General features: G+C 48.4%; 1 protein-coding gene across 2 annotated transcripts in view; it reads right to left on the bottom strand.

Moving 5' to 3' along the window:
* The window catches only part of Rapgef1 (Rap guanine nucleotide exchange factor 1), a 91,044-nt gene extending 72,821 nt beyond the window's left edge, over positions 1-18,223 (bottom strand). The window contains exon 1 of one of the 2 annotated variants that reach the window (XM_032902934.1): positions 17,963-18,223. In XM_032902934.1, the coding sequence (XP_032758825.1) occupies positions 17,963-18,026 (64 nt within the window). In that variant the 5' untranslated portion in view covers positions 18,027-18,223. The remainder of the gene's footprint in view (positions 1-17,962) is intronic. The other variant, XM_032902935.1, reaches the window with a different exon arrangement.
* Positions 18,224-22,896: the final 4,673 nt, after the last annotated feature.

Consider the following 22,896-nt stretch of genomic DNA (forward strand, 5'->3'; position numbering starts at 1 on the left):
CCTGCTAGTCATGGACACCGAATACAGTTTTCCATTCTCTTAGTGTTGCTTCAGTCATTCGCTCTGTCAACAAGCAGGCACAATTTGCCCCAGTCTCTTCTCATGTGGGAAGCAAAGACAACAGACTACACCAGGGGTTCTCAAAATGTGGCTGCCCTGAAATCAATCAATCAATCTCTCTGTCTCTCTCTCTCTCTTCTATCTCTCTATCTGTCATAACTTATTATTTTTTATTTTATATGCATTGGTGCTTTGTCTGCCTATATATCTGTGTGAGGGTGTCAGATCCTCTGGAACTCGAGTTACGGACGGGTGTGAGCCACCATGGGGATGCTGAGAATTGAACCTGGGGCCTCCGTAAGAGCAGCCAGTGTTCTTACCAGCTGAGCCATCCCTCTAGCCCCTCCTGCAATCTCTTAACAGTCCCTCAGGAGAGTCAGAGCCACTACATTACAAGGTACTGCCTATGAGAGCGCTCTTCCTTCCATTTTACAAAGCTTTCCTTCCCTGCCCCTTTTCTATCCGTGTTGTTACCGACTTCATTATCACCTAACAAATGCAGAGTGTCTACTGTAAGCTAGGCGGCCATGTTCAGGCTCCCTCTGCATAGATGAGCACATGGCTTGTTCACTGGTTGGTTCCTGGTATATAGTCCAATGGCCTTTCGGGCCACTTTTCCTAACCCATAGTCTTCCTAAACACACTACACCTTAAGCAAGATGCTGTGTACCTGCTGGAGTGCAAGGAGGAACCCACATAGTGCCAGTGTCTCTGTACTGCTATGTGAAGGAGTGAACTGTGCGTATTATGGCTGGGGTTTGTTTGACTCTTGCCTTGTATGCGGGGTGGGGGGGTGGGGGGTGAAATGCAGACGGGAATGGAACATCTGCCAGACAAGGACTCTGCCACTAAGCAACACCACAGTGCTCTGTATGTCTGGAGACGGTGGAAAACGGGCTGCAGACATTCTCAAAAATATGGACAGCAATAGCACAGATGACATTTCTTCTGCCTCAAACTATTTTAATGACTCATTGTTTCACAGGTCTTAATGTTATTCTAGGTGCAAAATGACAAATACCAAGTGACATTTTCAGCAACCCACTTTGCTTTAGGAGTTATACACAGGAAATGCAAAAGCAAACTCTAAAATGCTCTACCCAGAGAGGAGATGAAGCCAGCTACCACAGCCGCAATCAGAAGGTCACTTCCTCTCTCCTCTGAGCCTGAGCAGAGGCATTGACTCCCCCTGAAGGGGGAAGCAGCCCAGCTGCTGCACAGCTTCTTAGGGAGTCTTGGTCTGCACCAATCCCACTTTCCCTCTGGGTCAGAACGGCAGTAGGGTTTCGCCCCTGGAGAGATGCAGAAATCAGAGTTCACCAGCCAGCCAGCCAGCTCTCGTTAAACAACTCACCTAATAATCAGCATAACATACTTACAGGCGACTTCTGCTCTGAAGCTGGGTCAAAGTCAACCGCAGTGCTAACGTGCAGTTAAGAACAGTTCTTCCCCTAATGGTGATGTTTGTTTAGGTAACACAAAACCCCTAACAAGAAAGTTTAAAAGCATGCAATAGCAGAAGCCTAAAGACAGAGGTACTGTACCAGCTGTAGTTGTTTGGCTCTGAGTTTCCTGTTGGCCAAGATAAAAAGGTGAACAAGATGGGTTAATTCTGCCCACTGAAGAAAGCTCTGGATTCAGAAGAGGGTAACTTCCTAGTACAACACTGTAGAAGGAATTGCAAGGAAGATGTAAAGAAGCTATGAACTTGGTCTTCAACTTGGGTTTCTGTGAGTTAATAATGGTCTTCAAATGACCATTTAAACCTTACACTTAGCAGAGTAAATAGTCTGACAATGTCATATATCAGGTATTTCTTAGGAAATCTATGCTTTTTCCAGGAGCTGTATTTAACACAGAAATAACTCGGAGGGAACTTACTGGAAAGCCTGGTGAGGTGGGGGCTCACACTTGCTGTCCCAGCACTGGAAAGGCTGCAGGACTGACAGGAGTTTGAACCTAGCCTGGACTACACAGTGAGTTCCAGGGGACTTGATACTATAGATGGAGACCTGTCCCAAAACCAAACCAAACCAAACCAAAAATCAATTTAATGAGACTGTCTTACCCCATCTGCCTTCAGCAGACATGATAAAGGTCACCATTAAGTTCCGTTTTTAAGGGAGGACCCAGTGCTGATTCCTGTCTTAGAGCTTCACGTTAAGAATGTTCTGTAACAGTTGGTGCCACCTCGCACACACTTGGTTCCCACTGCTGCAGGACAGTGTCCTAGAGTTTCCATAGCTCAAAGCCACACACATCAGCTCTGCTTGGTTTCTGAGGGCCAGGGTAGGGTCTAGAAAGGAAGCTACCCTGGGTCTGAGACTGCTGGGAAACTTTCAAGATGTGACAGGCTTTATCTGACTAAGACAACTTTCTCTTACAACGTGGTTCTTCCCTTTGGACCCTTGTGTCCCTGTCACCTGCCATCCCTGCATAGAAGAGCTGATTCAAGCTCCAGATCCTTTCTGAGCTCAGGTGGGTTTTGTTTTTGTTTTTTCTGTTTGTTTGTTTTGATAGAGTGAATTATTTCTTTCTTTTTTTTTTTTTTTTAAGATTTATTTATTTATTATCTATAAGTACACTGTAGCTGTCTTCAGATACACCAGAAGAGGGCATCGGATCTCTCTACAGATGGTTGTGAGCCACCATGTGGTTGCTGGGAATTGAACTCATAACCTCTGGAAGAGCAATCGGGTGCTCTTAACCGCTGAGCCATCTCTCCAGCCCGAATTATTTATTTCTAAGGCAATCAACTTTCTTGATAAAACACTTTGAGATATTAATATCTTCACATTTTGTGTTTACACATATAGAAATGATACATTTCCTTTCCCCTGTTGTCAATATGGTGATTGTCTATACCAGTGTCTTTTTATTAAGTCAAATGAACAGCTTACTTACACAGTTTTTTTTTTTAAGTTGTTCCCCTGTTGACATGGCTGTGATGTTATTTAATATGCACATTCTTTTGTGGTTTTTTAAAAAATTATTATTTTACTTATTCACTTTACCTCCCGCTCATTGACCTCCTCCCAGTCACTCCTTCCCACAATCCTTCCCTCATCCCCACTACCATTCTCTAAGCAGATGAGGCCTGGTATTCTCCCGTCCAGCTCAGGGGCTTTATAATAAGCACTTATCCCCTCTGGGAGTCTCCTATTCTAGGGGAGCCGGTGACAGCATAATTAAACACGGGCTTCTCCTGTTAACCTGTATATGTCAACTTAAAATTTTAGCCCAGTCAAGAAGCCTGGGAATATATAGGGGAGACAGTCTCCTCTCTTCATCTATGGGATTAAGGTCATTAGTTTTATGGGGTATGGACTAGAGGCTGCCCTAGTTTCCCCTTGTTCAAAGCCAGGGAGATAGAGTCTTCAGAGCAAATCCGTATGAGGCCGACGTCTCTGATAACCTGCAAGTGGGCACCACTGGGCCACATTCTCTTAGCCCCTCTATCAACATCAAATCAAATCTATAATTAATGCAAATAAAGCCTGCCCTAGTGCAGATGAACAGTTTCGTTTTATGGTCAAGGTGTTCCCTGTGTCCTGGACTTCACGGTCAGGCAGAGCATGTGGGAGCCGAAGGGAGCTGTTTGAGTACGATATGGTTGGTGGTTAAAATGACAACTCTTTTTCTTCCCCACTGTCTCCTGAAACTATCGGGCCATAAGTTATTTTCAGTGTTTGAAATCACCATTTGTATGCCTTGCACCTGTACTCGGCTCTGTTCTGCAGCCCTTCTGCTGAAGAAGCACAGACAACACATTGTCATCTCCACTAAAAATCAAGGTCGTGGTATGGACTTGGATCAAAGAGAGAGAAAGGACTGGGGAAGAAGGACAGCACTTAGATACCAGTTGTGAGCCTGACCCCAGCTGAGAGTCAGAAAGGAGAGGTAGAATACATCATTCCTTGCCCTTATATCTCCAGTGTGAGCGCCTCTCACCCAGTTACGGACCATTTTCCTACTTCCTGGTGCCAAATATAAGACAGCGCTTTCACTTGTTCTACATGTTTCCCTAAAAGGGGAGAGCAACAGTTGCTGCTGGTTTTGTGAGCTTGACTACAGAAGTGAGAAAGTACCATGACCATATGTATGTGAGGGTGGATTTCAATAAAGTTTTATTCACAAAAACAGACAGCCAATTAGGTTTTGGCCTGCAGTTTGCAATCCCTGATTGAAGAAACAGACCAGCTTTGCTGCTCTTCAGCTGGGTCTGGAGGGTGACTCTGACCACACAGTTGTTCAGCACCTTCCCTTGGACCCACCTAGGTAGAATCCCCTCACTACATGCCTGGCTACATTAAGAGCTGCCAAATCCACCCTGCAACCACTGTCGAGTCGATTTCCAGCCCATCTTACTATGTCTATAGCTGAAATCATTCACTTCTTCTCTAGACCCTCTGGGTCTCCAAGACCGAGTGTCTTAGGGCTATGACTGCTGTGATGAAACACCATGACCAAAAGCAAACTGCAGTGAAGGGTTTATCTGGCTTACACTTCACATCACTGTTCATCATCAGGAAATCAAGACAGGAACTCAGGGCTGGAACCTGGAGCAGGAGCTGATGCAGAGGCCATGGAGGGTGCTGCTCACCGGCTTGTTCCATGTGGCTTGCTCAGCCTGTTTCTTATAGAGCCCAGTATCACCATCCAGGGATGGCCTGGCTCAAAACTAGCTGGACCCTCCCCATCAATCACTAATTGAGAACATGCACACGGCTTCTCTCAGCTGAGGGTCTCTCCTTTCCAGTGACCTTAGCTTGTGTCACGTTGAGGTAAGTCTAGCCAGCACACCCGGGAAAGAGGCCGGAACTTTCTGCTACCCTCACGTTTAAACTCCATGCTGTAGTCACGGTCCTGCCTCTCTTCCCCTCTGTAGCAGGGCTGAGTGCTGCTCCAGTGCTCAGCTGAGAGTTGGAGACTTGGCAGTCCTCATCAACAGACTGCCGGACACAGTGGAGCCAGTTCACCTATGAGCAGCTGTACTCAAATGCCACACCACAGTCACACCGAAATTATTTAGGTGCATTACAGAAGGAACCTGCAACAATGAAGGTCTACAATAAGCTCAAAGTTTCAGCTGCTGAGACTCAAAACTACGCACAACTATAGAACAACCAATCCTACATGTTTTATTAAATATGTTCATTTAAATCACTGCTGGCCTCTGACTTCTCAGCAGCACTGGGAAATTTAGAAGGCAGACCTGGATGAGGGAGTCTGATGACCTGTCAGTCATTGCTCTGAGTGGCCAACAGGGTACCACGTATGTCTTCCACCCTTCCTCTGAACATGGCTGTTCAAAACTAACCATGTCTCAAAAGTAAGGCACACTCAGCTTCTCTTAACTGGAAGAAGTACGCAGTCACTGCCACAGCTACCACTAGGGACCCAATGCTTAGCATGGACTCAGCTGAGGTTCTGACACAGCTGACTAGTTCACACATCACTGGCAAAGAGTGCCAGGTCAGACACAGACACACACAGACACAGACACACACAGACACAGACACACAAACACAGATACACACACAAAGACACAGACACACACACACACATCCAGGATGCTCCACCATCACATCTGGCAATTAATTTTCACATAAGTAGAAAATTAACTTCTCAGCCTTGACAGTGCACATACATTCGTCCCAAGAGCTTGGTGACAGCATCCCATGGGCTGCTTGGAGCAAGTGTTAGTTAAACCAAATGAGGACACCTGGCAGAGCAGTTTGGTAAATCACAGGAGTCACTCATGGATGGAGGCTTCCTGGGACCTCCTAATGAGAACATTCTCATTAGGAGCCCAATTGCCCATGAAAAGAAAGACAAATGAGCCACGAGGAAGCCCTTACTCCTTGGTTGGTCTATGTAGTTCTCTTGTGGGGCAGAGCTGCCTGGAGCACACAGACAGCAAGAGCACAGCTTTCTAGCTGGACACTATTTCCTACTGAAAACCCAAGCCCCACAAGGTAAGACCTCTGGGGAAGAGCTGTTACTTCATGCATATGAATACCTACAAACAACAGCTGAATGCCCACTGAATAAAAACTGACAAAGTCCTCCAAGAACCACTGTTCAGTGTTTACAGACAAACCAGACAGCAACAGGTCTCTAGGATTCCACATCTCACTGGCTGGTGACGTCCGTCTATAAGGCCAAAAATCTTGGGCCAAATTCACTCCCCACCTCGCCAAGCCCTGTTCAAGCAGCAGCTCTACTTACCTTTGCCTGGCTTCTATTTTACCCTTTAAGCACCCAGGGACTCTGTCACACTACCCCATCACAAACTGTCTGCGACAGAACTCAAGCTGTGAGTTTCTGAGTGTCTCCTGTGCTGCCTCCCATGCCGGGGTCCTCCTGGCTTTTCAAATCAACAATCCGATCTCTCAGTAAGTCTCTTAGGGACACACGGCACTGAAAACACGGCTCAGCTTCACAGTGTCCTTCAGCTCAAGGCCGGCAGGATGACAAGCCACCACTCAGCCACTGCACCTATACCTCACAGCGCCTCTGCCCACGATTTCCTCCCTCCCCAGGGCCCCTGACCCCTCACCTACTTAACTCTGACTTGTTCTGAGCTCAGCTCTGATCTTTCATGGTGTTGTCTGGTCTGTAATTATGTCCCTACCCAGCCATTTTCACTTCTCGACCTGGTGCCCTAGGACCCTAGAGCAGTGCTCTCAACCTTCCCAATGCTAGCACCGTTTGATACAGTTTCCCATGCTGTGATGACCCCAAACCATAAAACATTTTCACTGCTACTTCATAGCTGCAATTTTACTACTGTTGGCCTTAGGCGACCCCTGTGAAAGGGTGTTTGATCCCCAGAAGGGTCAGGACCCACAGGCTGGGAACTACTACCCTATAGCACCCACTGAAATAGTGAACCATAGTGATTTCTCTATGCATCTGGACATCAGCCATGCACCATGCCCAGAAGATTTGATAAAATAGAAACACAGTTGATTCTGTGACCTGTGGTGCAGACATGGAGCTCTGCTTTCTACCAAATAGTACTACCCCTTAGGAGGTGCTCAAATGTTGGCTGAGTGAAAATGAAACAAGGAATTAAATTAACTAATGAACTACCCACTTGGTGTCTCGCTTCCTGTCACTGTGTGCATGTCATTATGAAGCCTGCTCTAATCTCCCCACGCCTAGGACCATCTAAAACACACAGGTCATTACATAGGTCAATGGCTAGCAGCCCAGGGGATAACCAGCAATGGAAGAGGGTACTCTGGGCAAAACAAGAGAAAGCAGGCCACCTGGAGCTGATGAGCATTCGGGTAGAGTCTCCATGACTCATGGAGGACAGCATCATTCCTTCTGCATCCCAGCTCAGAAGGGGTAGGCAGCAAGTTCTACCAAACTAGGCCTTGGAGCCCAGATCTGACCTTGATGGCGTTTACTGAGGAGATGAAGTCCAGGGACTTGCCCACCCTCCCCACTGCCCCACCTCTAACAGACGTGCACAGACATTTCACACTAAAACAACTATGGCAAAAATTGTTTGCGCTCCCAGATAGCCATCGTTGTCTAGAATTCACTGCTCCCACCACTGGTAAGGATGTTATAAGTGACTCCCAGGCAAGAATATTTTCTTTGGGTTAACTGGTGCCTCTGACTGGACTCAGGCTTTCAGGAGGCCATGGGGGAGGGGCAGAAGCAGCTCAGCTCGAGCTGGGCAGGAAGCCTCAGAGTCTGCAGCATGGTGAATCTCACCCCCAGAACATAGTACTGAGAAGGAAGGAAGACAGAGATCAGACACACTGGCAAGGTTCTACAGTTACAGGGACCGAGCCTGATCGAGGGGGAAGGCACTCCAGCTGGACATGAGGACCTGGGGCAAGGCACAGGGCCAGCATGATGCCAGTCAGCTCATGAAGACCAATGTTCGTTCTTTCTTTAAGAATGCAGGTCTAATAAAGAAGTTTTACATAGCTTCCAGCTTCCAACTCCTAACCCTAACGCCTCTGCTGCCGGGTGCATCATCGTGGCTCTTTAGGTGTCTACATTCAAGGGATCCGAGAAGAACAAAGAAGTGTATCTGACAGAGACCCCATGGCTCATGGTTCTGATGTGAACTCTATGTTACAGGTGGCTCCAGACACTTTCCAAGGGGACTGTGACTCCAGGATGCTCCCCCATGTTCCAACAGTGAGCTGGATCCTAAGCTAGCAACTTGGCAAAATACAAGCCATAGCTTAGAAACTAAAGGCAGACACCAAGCAATGCACAGCTCTTCACAGCCTGAGCAGAGAGGACATAGGCGGTGGCCATTGCCACAAGTGGTGTCTGATGACACAAACCTGAGGGAAGCGGATGAGGGAGAAACACAGGGTGACTGTGTACAAGCAAAGGACTCGTCAACCAGGGACCACAATACAGAAGACAACCTGGGGGGGAGGGGAGAGAGAGAGAGAGAAGGGGAGGGGGGAGGGGGAGGGAGGAGAGAAAGGGAGGGAGAGACGAAGGAAGAGGGAGAGAGGGGGTGAGGGGGCTAAGCAGGTAAAGGTACTTGGCTTCAGGCTGGAAGACCTGAGTCTGACTCCTGAGAACCAAATAGTACAAGAAGAGAACTATCTTGCCTCTGGCCTCCATGTCCATACATACGCTGGGACAAGAAATCTGCAGCCTCAAAATAAAAAATGAGGTGTATATTAATAAAAATGTTTAAAATATGAAGCCTATGTATAACTATAACCACAGCTGGCCCAGGATGAGCACTGCAAAGTTGTGATCTCTGCCTCACACACCTCAGCCGACAGCAGCTGAGGAGATGCACACATGCACAAAGCGGGCTGACCCAGTGAGTGGTCTCCCCAAGGTTCCATGACATTAGTAAGTAGCAAGAGACTACCCACTGTGGTTGAAGTGACAGAAGGAAGAAAGACCATCTCTCAGCCCAGCATCAGCTGGCTCAGAGCAGGGCAGGTCAAAGCAGAGCTCCTTTAAGACCCAGCCCCCAACTCTCCTCCAGGGAAGGCTCAACTTCCTTCCTAGGAGGGCAAAGCTTTTAGCTCCCACACAGGCTAGATTAAAGGGTCCTGCATCCTGACCAACCTTACTGATCATCTCTTTCCCTGCCCAAAGAGAGCATTCAACATGTTTGCACCAAGATTTCCACTATCCAATCAAATGTCATCTCTTTAGAGACTGCAGAGCCAGTCCTTCCCAGCCACTTCCCCAGCTGCTTTCCTAATGGGGGGAGTTGCTGCTCTAAATGGTGGGGCACCCAGCTGGACACGGAGGAACCTGAAGGGCTGAGATGCAGAGGTCAGGATACAGACAGCGTAGCCACTGCAAGAGAACACCCTAGGCAGAGGTATGCACACTGCAGCGTCACACTGAGTCAAGTGGCCTATGACCCAGCTCCATTAGCACATTCTTCTTGCACTCAGGAAGCTGAGGGGAAAGGACTTGCCCAAGGATATACTTGTAGGGATGAAGCCAAAGTTCCTGTCCACCACTGTACACATCCCCACCTTTTGGATTCGGCACTGGGGAAGCCTGAGGTTCAGTGTGCTGAGCAGAGGCAGATCAATTACATGAGCTTTAGAACGAGGAGGCCTGAGCAGAGAAGGCTAATCCCAGACTACATGCAAAGCGGCCCGGCCTAGGGCCAGAGGTAGAAAGAAAGGATGCAGGGATGAAGTCAGGAGGCCTGTAGGCCAGGAAGCTGGAGGAGGCCTGTGTGGAGGAGTCAGCTGACAGGAAAAGTGAAGGTATAGCTGAGAGTGGAAATCGGAATAAAAGCCCTAATCAAACACCACACAGTGACCCTGATGGGATCCCAATAAGTACAGTTGCCCAATCATATGTAGTCCAAGAAGCCGGCCAAAGCAAGATAATCAGTGCTCCAGATTAACGCCCGTCATGAGACAACTCCCAACACATTATTCATCTGCTCAGGATGGGAGAGACAGACACAGAGGGCAGCAAGAGAGAGAAAAGGTAACCAGATGCTAGAGACCACACATGGGGTCCGACTCTGCCAACCCTCTAGCCTGTGAGCTTGAGCTTGAAGACCAAGTTCGTATTTGTGACATGGGACTAATACTGTGACCAGAGAGCTCCAGTCAGCCGCAAATGCAGCAGCATAGTCCCCAGGGGACAGTGGCATACTGTGTGCAAAAGTGACCCAAAGCTTCCCTATCCTACACCCACACATGTTGGCAAGGTGACTTTACAATCTTCTCTCGGGAGCCAGAAACTGCTCCCCTTCTGCCTCCCACTCTCTGGCAAGTCGTCCCACTTGGTGAGTGGCTGGAGACACAGAGGGAGTCCTGGTAGCCGTCGGCAGGTACCTGAGGGACAGGAGCAGCAGTGCAGTCTCAACTGCCAGCTGTCGAGGCAGACTCCATGCTAGCTATTTCAGCTCAGCGTGGAAAGGTGATGCCAACAGGAGCTGTCTTAGGGAATGGTCAGTGTGGCGAAGCCACAGTTAACAACTCCTAGCCAGCAGTGAGCCTCTTAACTATATCCCCGTTTCCTGCTTCTCTACTGTAGCTCAGCCACACCGTCCCCTTCACTCTGTAGGAGAACTTCCCTCAGACTCCTCTCCCCTCACTAACTGCCATCTTTGCTGTGGGCGGCAGAGTTCCTGGAAAATCTCTGTCTAGTTACTCTTTGCTGTGTCTGCCTTCACTCTCCTATCTTCAGATTCCACTGGAACCATGTGACAAGGCCCCGGTGACTTCCAAGGACCTGAAGTCAAGTCTCAGCGCTCAGGCACTAGGACACAAGTCAGCATCACCTGGCACCTCAGCGCCCTCCCTCCACAGCTGCACTTCCTCTCCCAGGCTTCCGAGGTCCCCCACCCCCACCCCGGCTGCTTCCTACTCTACCCTTAGCTTCCAGGGAAGCCTTCCTAGGTATTACCTGGTATCTCCTGCCCGTTCTAGTGCTGGAGGCTCTGGAGCTCCCATCTCAGCCTCCACCTTCTCCAGCTTAATCCTCAGGTGAGCCTGCCCACCTGAATGACAACAACTTTCAAAAAGCCAACTCTTTCCTGATTCCATATTCTTTATTTTGTGGATTCTCTCTCTCTCTCTCTCTCTCTCTCTCTCTCTCTCTCTCTCTCTCTCTCTCTCTGTATGTGGGGGGTGTGTAGGAGGGTGTGGTATGTGAAGCACATACACACATATAAGAATGTTTGCAGAGGCCGGGTGTCCTGTTCTATTACTTTCTGCCTTATTCATGAGACAAGACTCTCACTGAACCTGGAGCTACTATGGCAGCTGGCAAGCCCCAGCAATCACCCTGTCACTGCCCACACTGTTAGGGTAACCACTGTGAGCACAGCTCTACCTGGTTTTTTATATAGGTGCTTGGGATTCGAACTTTGGTCCTTATGTTTATGTAGCAAACATTCCTAGTCACTTATCCCTACTAGGCGTGAACCCCCATTCTTATACTCACCAGCCTAATGGCTACCTCCTTGATTCTCACAAACGTCTCAAACTCAGCTCGACTTCTGCCAGTCCCCTTATCTGTAGAAGCATCCCTGCAGATGCACCGGCCAGAAACTCTGAGTTATCTTTGCTGCCTTTCTCTTCAGGTGCCCGCCCAAATTCTCCCTATCCCAAAGCTCTCCCCCACAGCATTTCTGCAACTGTCTCCATGGCCTCATATGCTATCACTCTCCAGTCTTACAAGGTCCTCAGGCTGTTTCTTCTAGAGCATTCTAGCATGGATATCTACAAACTTAGGCTCCCTTCGTGTTGGGTATCTACCTTCTGTACACAGAATCTCTTAAAAGCATCACCTGTCAATAAAAATGCAGATGGCCAATGAGCTGAGGCAGGAAATAGGAGGTGGGACACTGGTAGGAAGAAGAGAGGATTCTGGGGAAGAGAATAAGAAATCCAAGGGAGAGCTGAGGGAACCCTGAGGAGCTGGAGGAGATGGTCGAAAGCCAGTAGGTAGCAGAAGGAGAGCAGTATGAAGAGAAAACCCACCTGGGGAACACAGAGGTCAGCGTATGAAACTGAGGAGAAGTGCCTACCAATGTGGAAGACACAGAATAGTTTGAATAGGTTAAGTAAGTTACGAGCTAGTCAGGGAAGGAGTCAAAGCTCATGGCCTTGGCATTCATTAATAAATAATTAGTCTCAAAGTTGTCATTCTCCAAGTAGGGGCTGGAAGGAAAAAACAGGTATTTTTAGACAACCTTCTTCTTCCTATATAAAACTAAAAGTCCCCAGCCACTGACCATCCCTGGCCCTTCTCTGCCAGTACAGGACACCTACCTCCCAGAGACAACCTAGCACTAGTCTGTGTACAAACTTGTAGACTCCAGAGGGCAGCAGTGACTTGTGTTTCCACAATCCATCCCCGGAGCCCAGAACAGTGCCTGTGTCGCATGTGCCGTCCATCAGTTTGTAATGGGAATGATGAAATCAACTTTCTCCCACTGAAAACACTTTACTTCGGCTAGAACACGTGCAGGGAAGATGGTCCCACTAAACTTAGCACCTCAGACCATTCCATGGCAAAGAAAACCTCAAAGCCTATAGTCTGGATGAGGTTTCAGAGCCTCTCCCCTCTATCTCCCTCCTCCTGACAATAAAAGCTTGGACGTGTGTGGTCGCATGGACCCATTCTAATCACTGTGGTGGGCACTTAGGTGGACACCAAGTTCCTCCAGCCTAGAAATGACAAGATTCTTCTATTTCCTGTGTGAGTGAGGAACATGTTGCTGACTCCCAGAGGGGCAATGACCACAGAAAACATCCAAACCAAGAGACTCTGAAGGTCAGGGGTCGGTAAACAGCCTCTCATCCAGAATTCCAACAGCAGCCTGCACCCAGGGAATGGTTTTCATATTTGTAAATGTTCATGTAAACACCTACATAATGGTCTTGATCTTATTTCTTCTAAAATCCCACCTGGTTCTTTGTTTCCAGACCCTTAACACAGATGAACTATAGGACAAACTTCTCAGCTCTGTCTATGGTCTTCAAGGCTCCTAAAAGTCTTCCGAGCAGTCCCTGGAAAGTAACTGTCGATCTTGGGTGGCTGAGGGCCACTGCAATCACGGCAGATAACAGCAACAGCCTCTACACAGCTGGGAAAGAAATCTTGAAAACCGGAAATGTATTTTACGCACGTTCCCAGGGTGAAACACACTCTATAGCCAGTGGCTCAGGACAGACATTGTTCTAAATTTGGAGCTATCTGATGACAGAGCCAAGTTTCCTTCCCTTTTCTTACCCACACCCAAAGCAACACCCAGACTTCTTATGAGAAAACCCTTCACACTTACAGTTCCATTTGCCATAACTGATCCCTGCTGAATAAAAAATCCAATTTATAGAAGGCTGAGTTAGACACCAACTGTGTACAAACAGAAGCCATGGTGAACACTGATCTTCTTGTATCACACCTGGCACACTTAATACCACATCCCAGCTGCTACAAGTCAGTGCCACACATGCTACAGTGCTGTGTTACATGTGGTATATGTACACATGCTATACATTGTATTTTATAGGCATTTTTACACTATACATGTAAACTGCTTTACATGTTGCAGGATATTTATAAACGTATCATGTTAAGTATGAAACATATGATATACAATGTGTTGTTTCCTATTAGTACTGATACACTGTCCTAACCTTGTTATGACATGGGTAACAGAGGATACAAGCTGCAAGATTTCACATCCCACCTCATTCCTCCCCTGTTAAAATTAAGACAATTTTATATTTTTATCCTTCTAGCCCAAGACATGAGATTTCAAAAGTAGCCTATGTAAGCTTCTGTTTTTAAAGGTTTTCTCTCATCCTGAACCTTCTTGTGATATTACCACACATGGCTTTGACCCTTCTCAGCCGTCACCTTTAGTCACATTCTAACTGCATGAGTTAACTGATTAAGAGCACCTTGGCCATTTATTTTGATGCATTTATTTATAGGCTAGGTCTTAATATGTAGTCCAGGTTGGCTGGTGTCTCACCACTGAGAAGCAGCTGGGAAAAGGACCAGTTTGGTTGTTCGCCCCCCAGCCCAGCAGTCAGCCCAACACTAACAATGTCAGGACTCCTTGGCTCATTCTACATCTTCAACAGGAGAATAATTTTTAATGTTCAATGTTCTCTAGGAGACAGAAGACAAGAAGTAATGGCGATAAACGCGCATCCTTAAACACAGCTTTGCTCTTCTTTCACTGAAACTTGGCATTTAAAAGCAACCAAGGGAAGTCCAAAGCAAATTAGAATGTTGTAAGCAGTAGCTTTGTCACACTGCTGCTGCTGACGGCCCTGGACATCCTTTCCTCGGATGACCTCAGCTGACATTTGCTAGAAATCTCCAAACAGATGGGACATGGGTGCGGATGTGCAGCGACACCTGGGGAATCCATGCTTCACGTGGGAGAACACTCACAGACGCCTCTCCTTTGAGAGAACAGCATGGTGAGCTCACAAAGCAATTCCTATGTTCCTGGCCTGGGAATGTGGTGGTGGGAACTTATCCTAAGGAAGCCATCCAGCAGCATCACCTAGCCCTGCTCCTGGAGCTCCTCAGTGTTGCCCAGTTTCAGCACTCAACAGCAGATGGCTAATTTAAAACAGTGCAATATTGGCACTATGGCACGCTACCATCACTACTGTAGCTATGGGGTCACACAGAGGCCTGCCATCTAAGGGGGAATTACACACACATGCTTGTTACTATAGAAAACCATGGGAGTGTGCATGTGCAGGGCTCCGGAAAACAGCAGCAGCAGCTAAGCTGAGGTGTCTATCCTCTTGCAAGGTTTTGGGCCCTGTAGGAACTCAGCGTGTGTTTCTTCCTTGTCTTACCATGGTTCCCTTAATAATGTAGTATCACGTTTTCCTTAATAATGTAGTATCACGAACAAGGGAGTGGAGTAGCTCAGGGGCAGGTGCTTGCATACCAAGCACAAGACCCAGGGTTCCTGCCATCACCAGGAGATGTGCAGGATAACAAATAATGTAAGGTTATTTCATCTAAAGTAAAAGGCATAGTCTCTGTATTTGACCCTCAAATAACTGGAAAATGAGAATTCAACCTTGGCATCCTGGTTCAAAGTCATGCTCTTAACCACTGTGTAACTGGAAAACAAAACAAAACAAAAACAGTGACCAGTGAGGGAAAATTGAGTCTTCTGGGTAGTACGACAGGCACTACACATTCTGTGAGTCTGCACCATAAACAATTGTGAGCAGGGCACGTGGACACTAGGATTAATGCAAAGGGTCCTTTAAGAGTGTCATGATATCTTCCCTTTGAGAGGACATTGGCAGAGAATCATTCACATCCGCATGGTTCTGGGAGAGCACGGACTGAGTAAATGCAGGGTCTCCCCAGTGAACAGAATGCAATAAGCATTTCTGACAAGCAGGATGCATTTACCCAGGCTCCTGTATACTAAGGGCCTCACTGCTCATTTCCCTTAGACACCAGGAAATGTGCAGGCCTGCAAATGTGAAGCTGGGTCAGTGGTCAGAGTGGCCCTTGTGTATTCTGGATGGACATTTATGACTCAGGACATGGACATCCAGTTTCACCAGATGCCTCTCCACTGTGCGTGCAGGTCTAAACTTCTAAAGCCAATGTGAGAAAGAAAGAGTCTGAAGGGCAGAGTCAGCACACTCAGACACCATCACATCACTTCAATCTTCCAACTTCCCCGCCCACAGACTGATCAGAAGGGCAGACAGGATTTCTTTTCAGATAGATTTCAGAATGCAGCAAGGGTTGGCCCTCACACATCATTCTTGGCTCTAGGCAAAGAGTCTGCTCAGAGTATCAGCCATCACAGGATGCTAAGAGAGTGTCAGAAGCTCCTGGGCTATCCCGATTGCAGCAAATGTGGACACTGGATTCCCATCCATTCACCCCTTCCCTAGTGTGTCAGAGACCCCAGCCAAGTGGCTTGCCTCAAACTACCACACATCCACCAGGAAGGATCTCATCACCTCACTGAAAGGGGACTGGACCGTGGCCCTGAGGTCAGGTCCAGATAGGCTTTAGATTGAGAGGACAGACTTGGTTCCAGGGTGTACCCTAGATAAACCAGCCAAGCCTCCGAGGAAAGGTGAGTTGGAAATCATAGGTCACAGGGGCTCGCTCTATCCCCACACACTTGAACGGACTATCAGCTACAGCCCTACAACTACTCCCAGTTACTGACCACAACCAACCAACCCTCAAAACTCTCTGTAATTATTTCCAGTGAAAACTTAACAACTTATGTGAACCTAGCTGCTGCTTGCTTTTATTTTAAACACGCAAAAACACACTGAAGAGTGCTGGGGTGTAGCTCAGTGGTAAAGCACTCACCTACTGTGGGCCAGGCCCCTGGCTGCGTTGTCAGTACTGTTAAGCATAACAAGTGTACCTCTGACCCATCACCCAACTCTGCTGTGCTAAGATTCCCCCTATTTTGCTCATCTGGAAGTCCTCACTTTCAAATGCATCATTCTGCTGAATCGTGTCAGGGTAATTACAGTCAGCACAGCTCTTCAAACACTCCAGAGTGACTATGCAAAACCAAGACTGTTCCCCCACATTGCTCAGTGCCAAGAGGGACAGAGGCCGAGGGTGCAGCTCAGAGCAGGGAGTTGATTAGCACGATCCAAGTGCTGGGTTCAATACCCAGCACCAAAGAAAGATGGGTTCCAGAACAAGCCCCTCCTATTTCCTATTCCATTTTGTTATGCTGGAGTCCAGTGCAGCACCACTCAGGAGCAATTCCTCACAGAAGCAGCAGATGCCACACCGACGAGGGAGGCTCTGACCTGGTTTCCCTTTCAAGCCACAAAACTTTCTGTAATTTGGCTCCAACAGTGGCTGTTAAACTCCCAGGCATTGCTTCTCCATTCACAAACACACACGCAGACATACATTACAGTGGACTGCCAAACACACATCAAGTACCACTGCAGGGCTAGGCAAGGCCTGGACGGATGGCTGGGTGTGGTGCCCACCTGTAATCCCAGCACTGAGAGCTGAAACAGGACTTCAAATCTGAGGCCAACCTCATGAGACAGAAAACTCAGGACCAGTACAGACAGGCTGAACGATGAGATCCTGTCCCCAAGTCCTGCAGGTGCCACGTCTGGCACACCTGCCAGGGGCGGGTCTAATGGGTCAGCACTGAGGCAGAGCTGCCCTGTGTCTCGGTGGAGGTGCAATGGGCCCGACTCCTCCCTCAGAGCTGAGAGTTAGGGTAGGTGTTGAAAGAGGTTGCTGCCCCCCTCATGGTGTTGAAAATTGGTAATTGGGACACGGACAGACAGACAGACAGACAGACAGACAGACAGACAGACAGACACACACACACACACACACACACACACACCCCTTTGGGAGATGATACAGGTTTAAAAGCTTTCAATGACATTCTTTACACCAAAAATATCACAAAATACTCCCAACTCCTTTATATCTAAATTTTGACTTAGATTAGGTCTTAAAAATTAAACAATGTTGGGGTTGGGGATTTGGCTCAGTGGTAGAGCACTTGCCTAGCAAGCGCAAGGCCCTGGGTTCGGTCCCCAGCTCCGGAAAAAAAAAAAAAAAAAAAGAATAGAAAAAAAATTAAACAATGTTGCCAGGAGGTAATGACACAATCCCAGTTCTTAGAAGGCAGAGGCAGGTGGATCTCTGTGAATTCAAATTCCAGGCAGTCAGGGCTACACAAAGAAACCCTGTCTCAACCCCTACCCCCTACCTCCGCCCCCCCAACCCCAAACCAAACCTCAAAGAAAACAAACAAATGAACGGTGTCAACATAGAAACAGAGGCTCCTGAGGGAACAAGCGATTACAATGAGGAAGGCTAATTCAGCTGGGCCAGGGTCCCCCAGACAAGGCCAGCCTTAGCTGCCTATAAAAGGGGGGCAGAGCCTTCTTACCTTGTTTCCAGGGGCACAGATGGCTTTGTCTCAGGGGCTTCTGTTTTTCAATGGCATTGCCCATCCTAAAGCCAGCAGATCACAGCACCTTTCCCAGCCCAGACATCTTCACCGAATGACAGTAAGAACCAAGACACAGGCTGAAAGGGGACTCATCTCTAGGTTAACCCAATGACCCAGCAGCCTCAGGCAGAGCTCCAGGAGGGCTGACACACCCTCAGGAAAGCAGGAACTCTGTCACTCTAAAACATCTCAGCCTCCTGCCTTTCAAATTCTTTAGAGGTCCTGGGAGGAAACTAGAAGAAAGGGCTGTTCCGGCCCTGCCTCACCGCCCTGCCCTACCGGTGGGTTCTGTAATCCACTATATTAAGCAGCCCTTTGCTTCCTTTGACATCACTACTCACTAGCTCAGCAGGGACTGGGGAATGGGCTGTGCTCCTGGCCCTGCTGCTTTCCTGAGGGGAAGAGTAGGCAGTGGTGACCCAGGAGCTGAAAGTCAAGACAGTCCGTTCTACTGTATGCAGTGAAGAAACCTGCACAGACCCATCTGTCACATCTTCTATTTAAAGTCTCATTTGCAGACCCATGACATGGACAGAGGAAACAGACTGATCTCATTAATACTGTGGCTCCGGGGTGAGCGGGGGCGCGCTCAGATGCAAGTGATAGGAGACAAAATGCCAATTCCACCTATAAGGTGTGCACTCGGAGACCTAAGGCCCACTCCATTTGGATAACAGTTCTGCTGGAGAAGGTGGCACCTGGTTTGCTGGAAGAAAACAAGGGCATGAAGCCTGGGAAAAAAAAGAAAGGAGAAACCATGGCGGGGGAGGGGGGCTAAGTCTAATGTATTTCAGGCCCCACAGTAGGAGGTAGAAATGCAGCTCAGAGGCATCAGGGTAAGCTTGCCAGATCTGGGCCCAGCCAGAGCTTCAACCCCAGCTCTGCCACTGCTGTTGTCCATGAACCCAGCAGCCTTAGTTTCCCTGTCTGCCAAGTGGACACACCACACCCCGCCCCCTCTGCTGCCTTGTTTGGACCAGAGCCACTTGAGAAGACTTGGTGCATGTTCCTCACGACTGTCTCCTAACCTCGGACTCTATATAGCAGGTGAGGTGGGAAAGCCCTGGCTCCAGGTTAGCCAGGTACACAGGTACATAGCAGACATGCTCTGTGAAGCTGGGTGGCATGGCATGGAAGCGAATGGAAATAGACTTAAGACAACACCCACAAGGCCTTGGAACCCTTAGAACCAGAGAGGCTTAGTCTTCTTTACAACTCTGGAGCTGCCCCAGCTAGCCTGGGAGAATGGCCTCTCTACATCTCTCCGAGATCTTTGGGTACTGGGTTTTCCTCCATCAATATAGAAAGCACTTCAGAAAATCACAGTCTGAACTTCCAAACTTGGCAAAACTAACTGTACCCAGTTCATCTTTCCAAGGTTGCTGCAGGAATGAGAAGAAATGAGAGGATCCTGTTTCCCTCACTGCACAGAGCACCTAAGTCATAGTGCAACCACACAGTGGACAGGCCAAGGGTAAAAGCCCGAATCTGTGCGACTCAGCAAGCTGCTAGTTAGCTACCTGCTAACCATCTAATCCTTTTGATGATCTGGAATAACTTCATCTGTCTCCTTCTCATTAAACACCTGAACACCTTTTCTCAGGGAAGTTTTAGCTACAAATACACTACTTGATCTGGCTTCTTACAGGCTATGTGCAGGTTAAAATATGTTCAAACTAACACATCTGAGAGGCTCTGGTTGGAACCTGCATTGTAACATCTTTACTTAGAGAAAGTTTTACTTTATCACTGTTCGGCAAATCATTTATGCACTGCCCAGCGGGAAGAACTGCCATGGAGTGGGCTCAGCAACTCTGGTACACAGATGCAGATGGATCGAGGAAGGAATGAACCAGTGAGGGGTCCCAGTGTTCCCCACATTAGAACAGTTAGCCACACGGAAGCCAGCCAGAGCCCACGCAGGGCCTCTGCCCTGGGAGTGACACATCAGTACTGCTCCTCCTGGTCTAGAAAGTCACTGATGCAGATACCACAGAACATGCCAGTTACAGCCCTGGGCTCAGGATCTGTGCGGTGCTTCAGGAGTACCTGCATTTGACCCCCAGAAATCCGTGATGGAAGGAGAGCTCCTCAAAGTTGCCCTTTGGCAGTCACACATGCCCCATGACGTGCTCTCTTCTTTCACAGCATTTGCAGGCCCACACTCACACAGTAGCAACAACAACAACAACAGCAAAATGTATACAGAGCTGGGCTCGGGTTCTGACCTGCTGTTTCTGAACTGTCACTCTAGTGGTGGGGTTTCCATGAGCAAACGAACCCAAGTTCCACACGACACACCCATTAATGGCACCAGCAAAGAGACTTTCTCAAGAGCATATGTTACTTGAGGACTTGGTGGCTTCTTCAAGCCCTGGTTTCATATGACTCAAACCTGGGGCAGGGAGACGAGCTGAGGAGTCTTTTTTAAGGGTTCCTCCTGAATTGCCGAGTCTGAGAAAGTGTACCCAGAAACATCACAAACAGTAAATATGCTGTTAGTCAAGACCAGCTGACATTCCCATGCAGGGATATGACAGGAGACACTCACAGGACGAATCAAAATCTGAATGACACCTGGACATGGCCGCTCCAGCCTATGATTTCAGCACTTGACAGACTGAAGGAGGATGATCCCAGAGCAGTTACGGCTAGTGCAAGAGAAACCCTGTCTCGAAAACCAAAGCAAACTAAAGTTAGTGCACCAGAGTGGAAGGCTCTATTCACAGCCAACAAGGCCATGTCCCCATGTCCCACAAACACCAGAACCCGACAACTAGGCCTTGGGTCATCAATTGCTTCTTGAATGAAGACAGTGCTAGAAACCCCCAAACACATACTCAGAAGAGCAGTGGCCAAGCAGACTCCGATCAGCTTCTCTTTTACACACAGCTACTAAGAAGTCCTTATCCATAGCCCATCCCCCTTCATCTTTGCCTAGTAAAAAGGCTCGTTTCCTCCTGTCCAGAGCGGAAGGACGGTGGCAGAAACTGGCTTTGGAGGGCAGCTGGCCTGGTCTAAAGCACACTAGTCAGTGTGCTTCTGACTAGTGAACTGTGAGACAGAAAGGGAACCTTTCTAAACCTTATTTTCTCAAAAGCGTTTACAATCAAGCCATCTAGCCACCCTAGGCTAAGTAGGAAAGGCCACTCTAATGCTAAGTAAGAAGTTACAAAGTGTCGGTGCGTAGCAGGCTCTCAACAAACAACAGCTACTGCTGTGGGTTTCCCTGCCATTATCTACAAACTACAAGCCTTGGCTACAACTGGAAGAAAATGATTTACCTTCTCAAGGGTTGGCCCCTGGAGCACAGATCTGCTGCTGCACTGCTAAATAACTCACTTCCATCACACAATCAAACTAATACTTCCCTCGCAAATATCTGAGCATGGGAAGGATACATATGTGGGAGGCAACATAAATCAGAAACATGACACTGTGGCCTACAGTTTAGAACATTTTAGGGAGAGCTCTCCCTCTGCTCCCCTCAGAACCTCAGGGCGCTGCTCACCGCGAGGATGCTAAGATGGAAAGGAAGGGAGGGAAAGGCTGGTCCTGAGGGGTACCATTGTGGGGCTCTTGGGTGTTGCCCAGGGGCTGACACCCAGCTTTGTGCGTGTGTGTCTGGGGGGAGGAAAGTCTGCTGTTGGTCATTTCCCTCCTGGAGAGAACTACAACAATACAAGGAAGCATGGAGCCTGGTGGGAATGTTCCATGGGGGCAGGGAGCCTGGTCCTGCACATGCTCAAAGGGCTGAGCGGAGCACAGGTCAGGTGTCAAGGACATGAGGCAGAACTCATGGGCCAAAATTTTGGGTCATCCGCTGACACCCTGGCACAGCAGGGAGTACCTCAGGGGCAAAGGCACTACAGTGGAGTGTGTCACGGGAAGCACCCGGATTCTCTTCAGAGACACTGCACACTCACTGGCCAGCTTCAGAATTAGTCTTAAGCATCAGATGACATGTACAACAGTAACTTGGTTACCATGCTGAGGCAGGCTGGGGAAGCACACCACCTGGTCCAACTGGAAGGAAGCAGGATGAGAATTAAAGGATGTACAGTAGGGAGAGGGAGTGTTACTGTAGGTGTACAGGAGGTGGTGGTGAGCACTGGACAACCTAGAGTACTGGTCAGCCTAGAGCACCACTGGTCAGCCTAGAGCACCACTGGTCAGCCTAGAGCACTGGTCAGCCTAGAGCACCACTGGACAGGCTAGAGCACCACTGGTCAGCCTAGAGCACCACTGGTCAGCCTAGAGCACCACTGGACAGGCTAGAGCATCACTGGACAGGCTAGAGCACCACTGGACAGGCTAGAGCATCACTGGACAGGCTAGAGCATCACTGGACAGGCTAGAGCATCACTGGACAGGCTAGAGCATCACTGGACAGGCTAGAGCACCACTGGACAGGCTAGAGCATCACTGGACAGGCTAGAGCATCACTGGACAGGCTAAAGCATCACTGGACAGGCTAGAGCACTGGACAGGCTAGAGCATCACTGGACAGGCTAGAGCATCACTGGACAGGCTAGAGCACTGGACAGGCTAGAGCACTGGACAGCCTAGAGCACTGGACAGGCTAGAGCAGCACTGGACAGGCTAGAGCACTGGACAGGCTAGAGCACTGGACAGGCTAGAGCACTGGACAGCCTAGAGCACTGGACAGGTTAGTGCACTTGATACGTAAAGGAGGGTTCTTTTCCTAAAATGTTAAGCCATATACAGGCATTTTTCTGGTAAGATAAGTTCATAGTTTTCACCACCTCAAAGAATTCTAAAAAGGCCAGAATCACCAAGTTTGCCCAAATCATTACAATGAAATGGGAAATCTAGTGTCTTAGTTACGTTTCTACTGTGTAACAAAACCC

This window comes from Rattus rattus, chromosome 5 (assembly GCF_011064425.1).
Source record: "Rattus rattus isolate New Zealand chromosome 5, Rrattus_CSIRO_v1, whole genome shotgun sequence".
Classification (NCBI taxonomy): domain Eukaryota; kingdom Metazoa; phylum Chordata; class Mammalia; order Rodentia; family Muridae; genus Rattus; species Rattus rattus.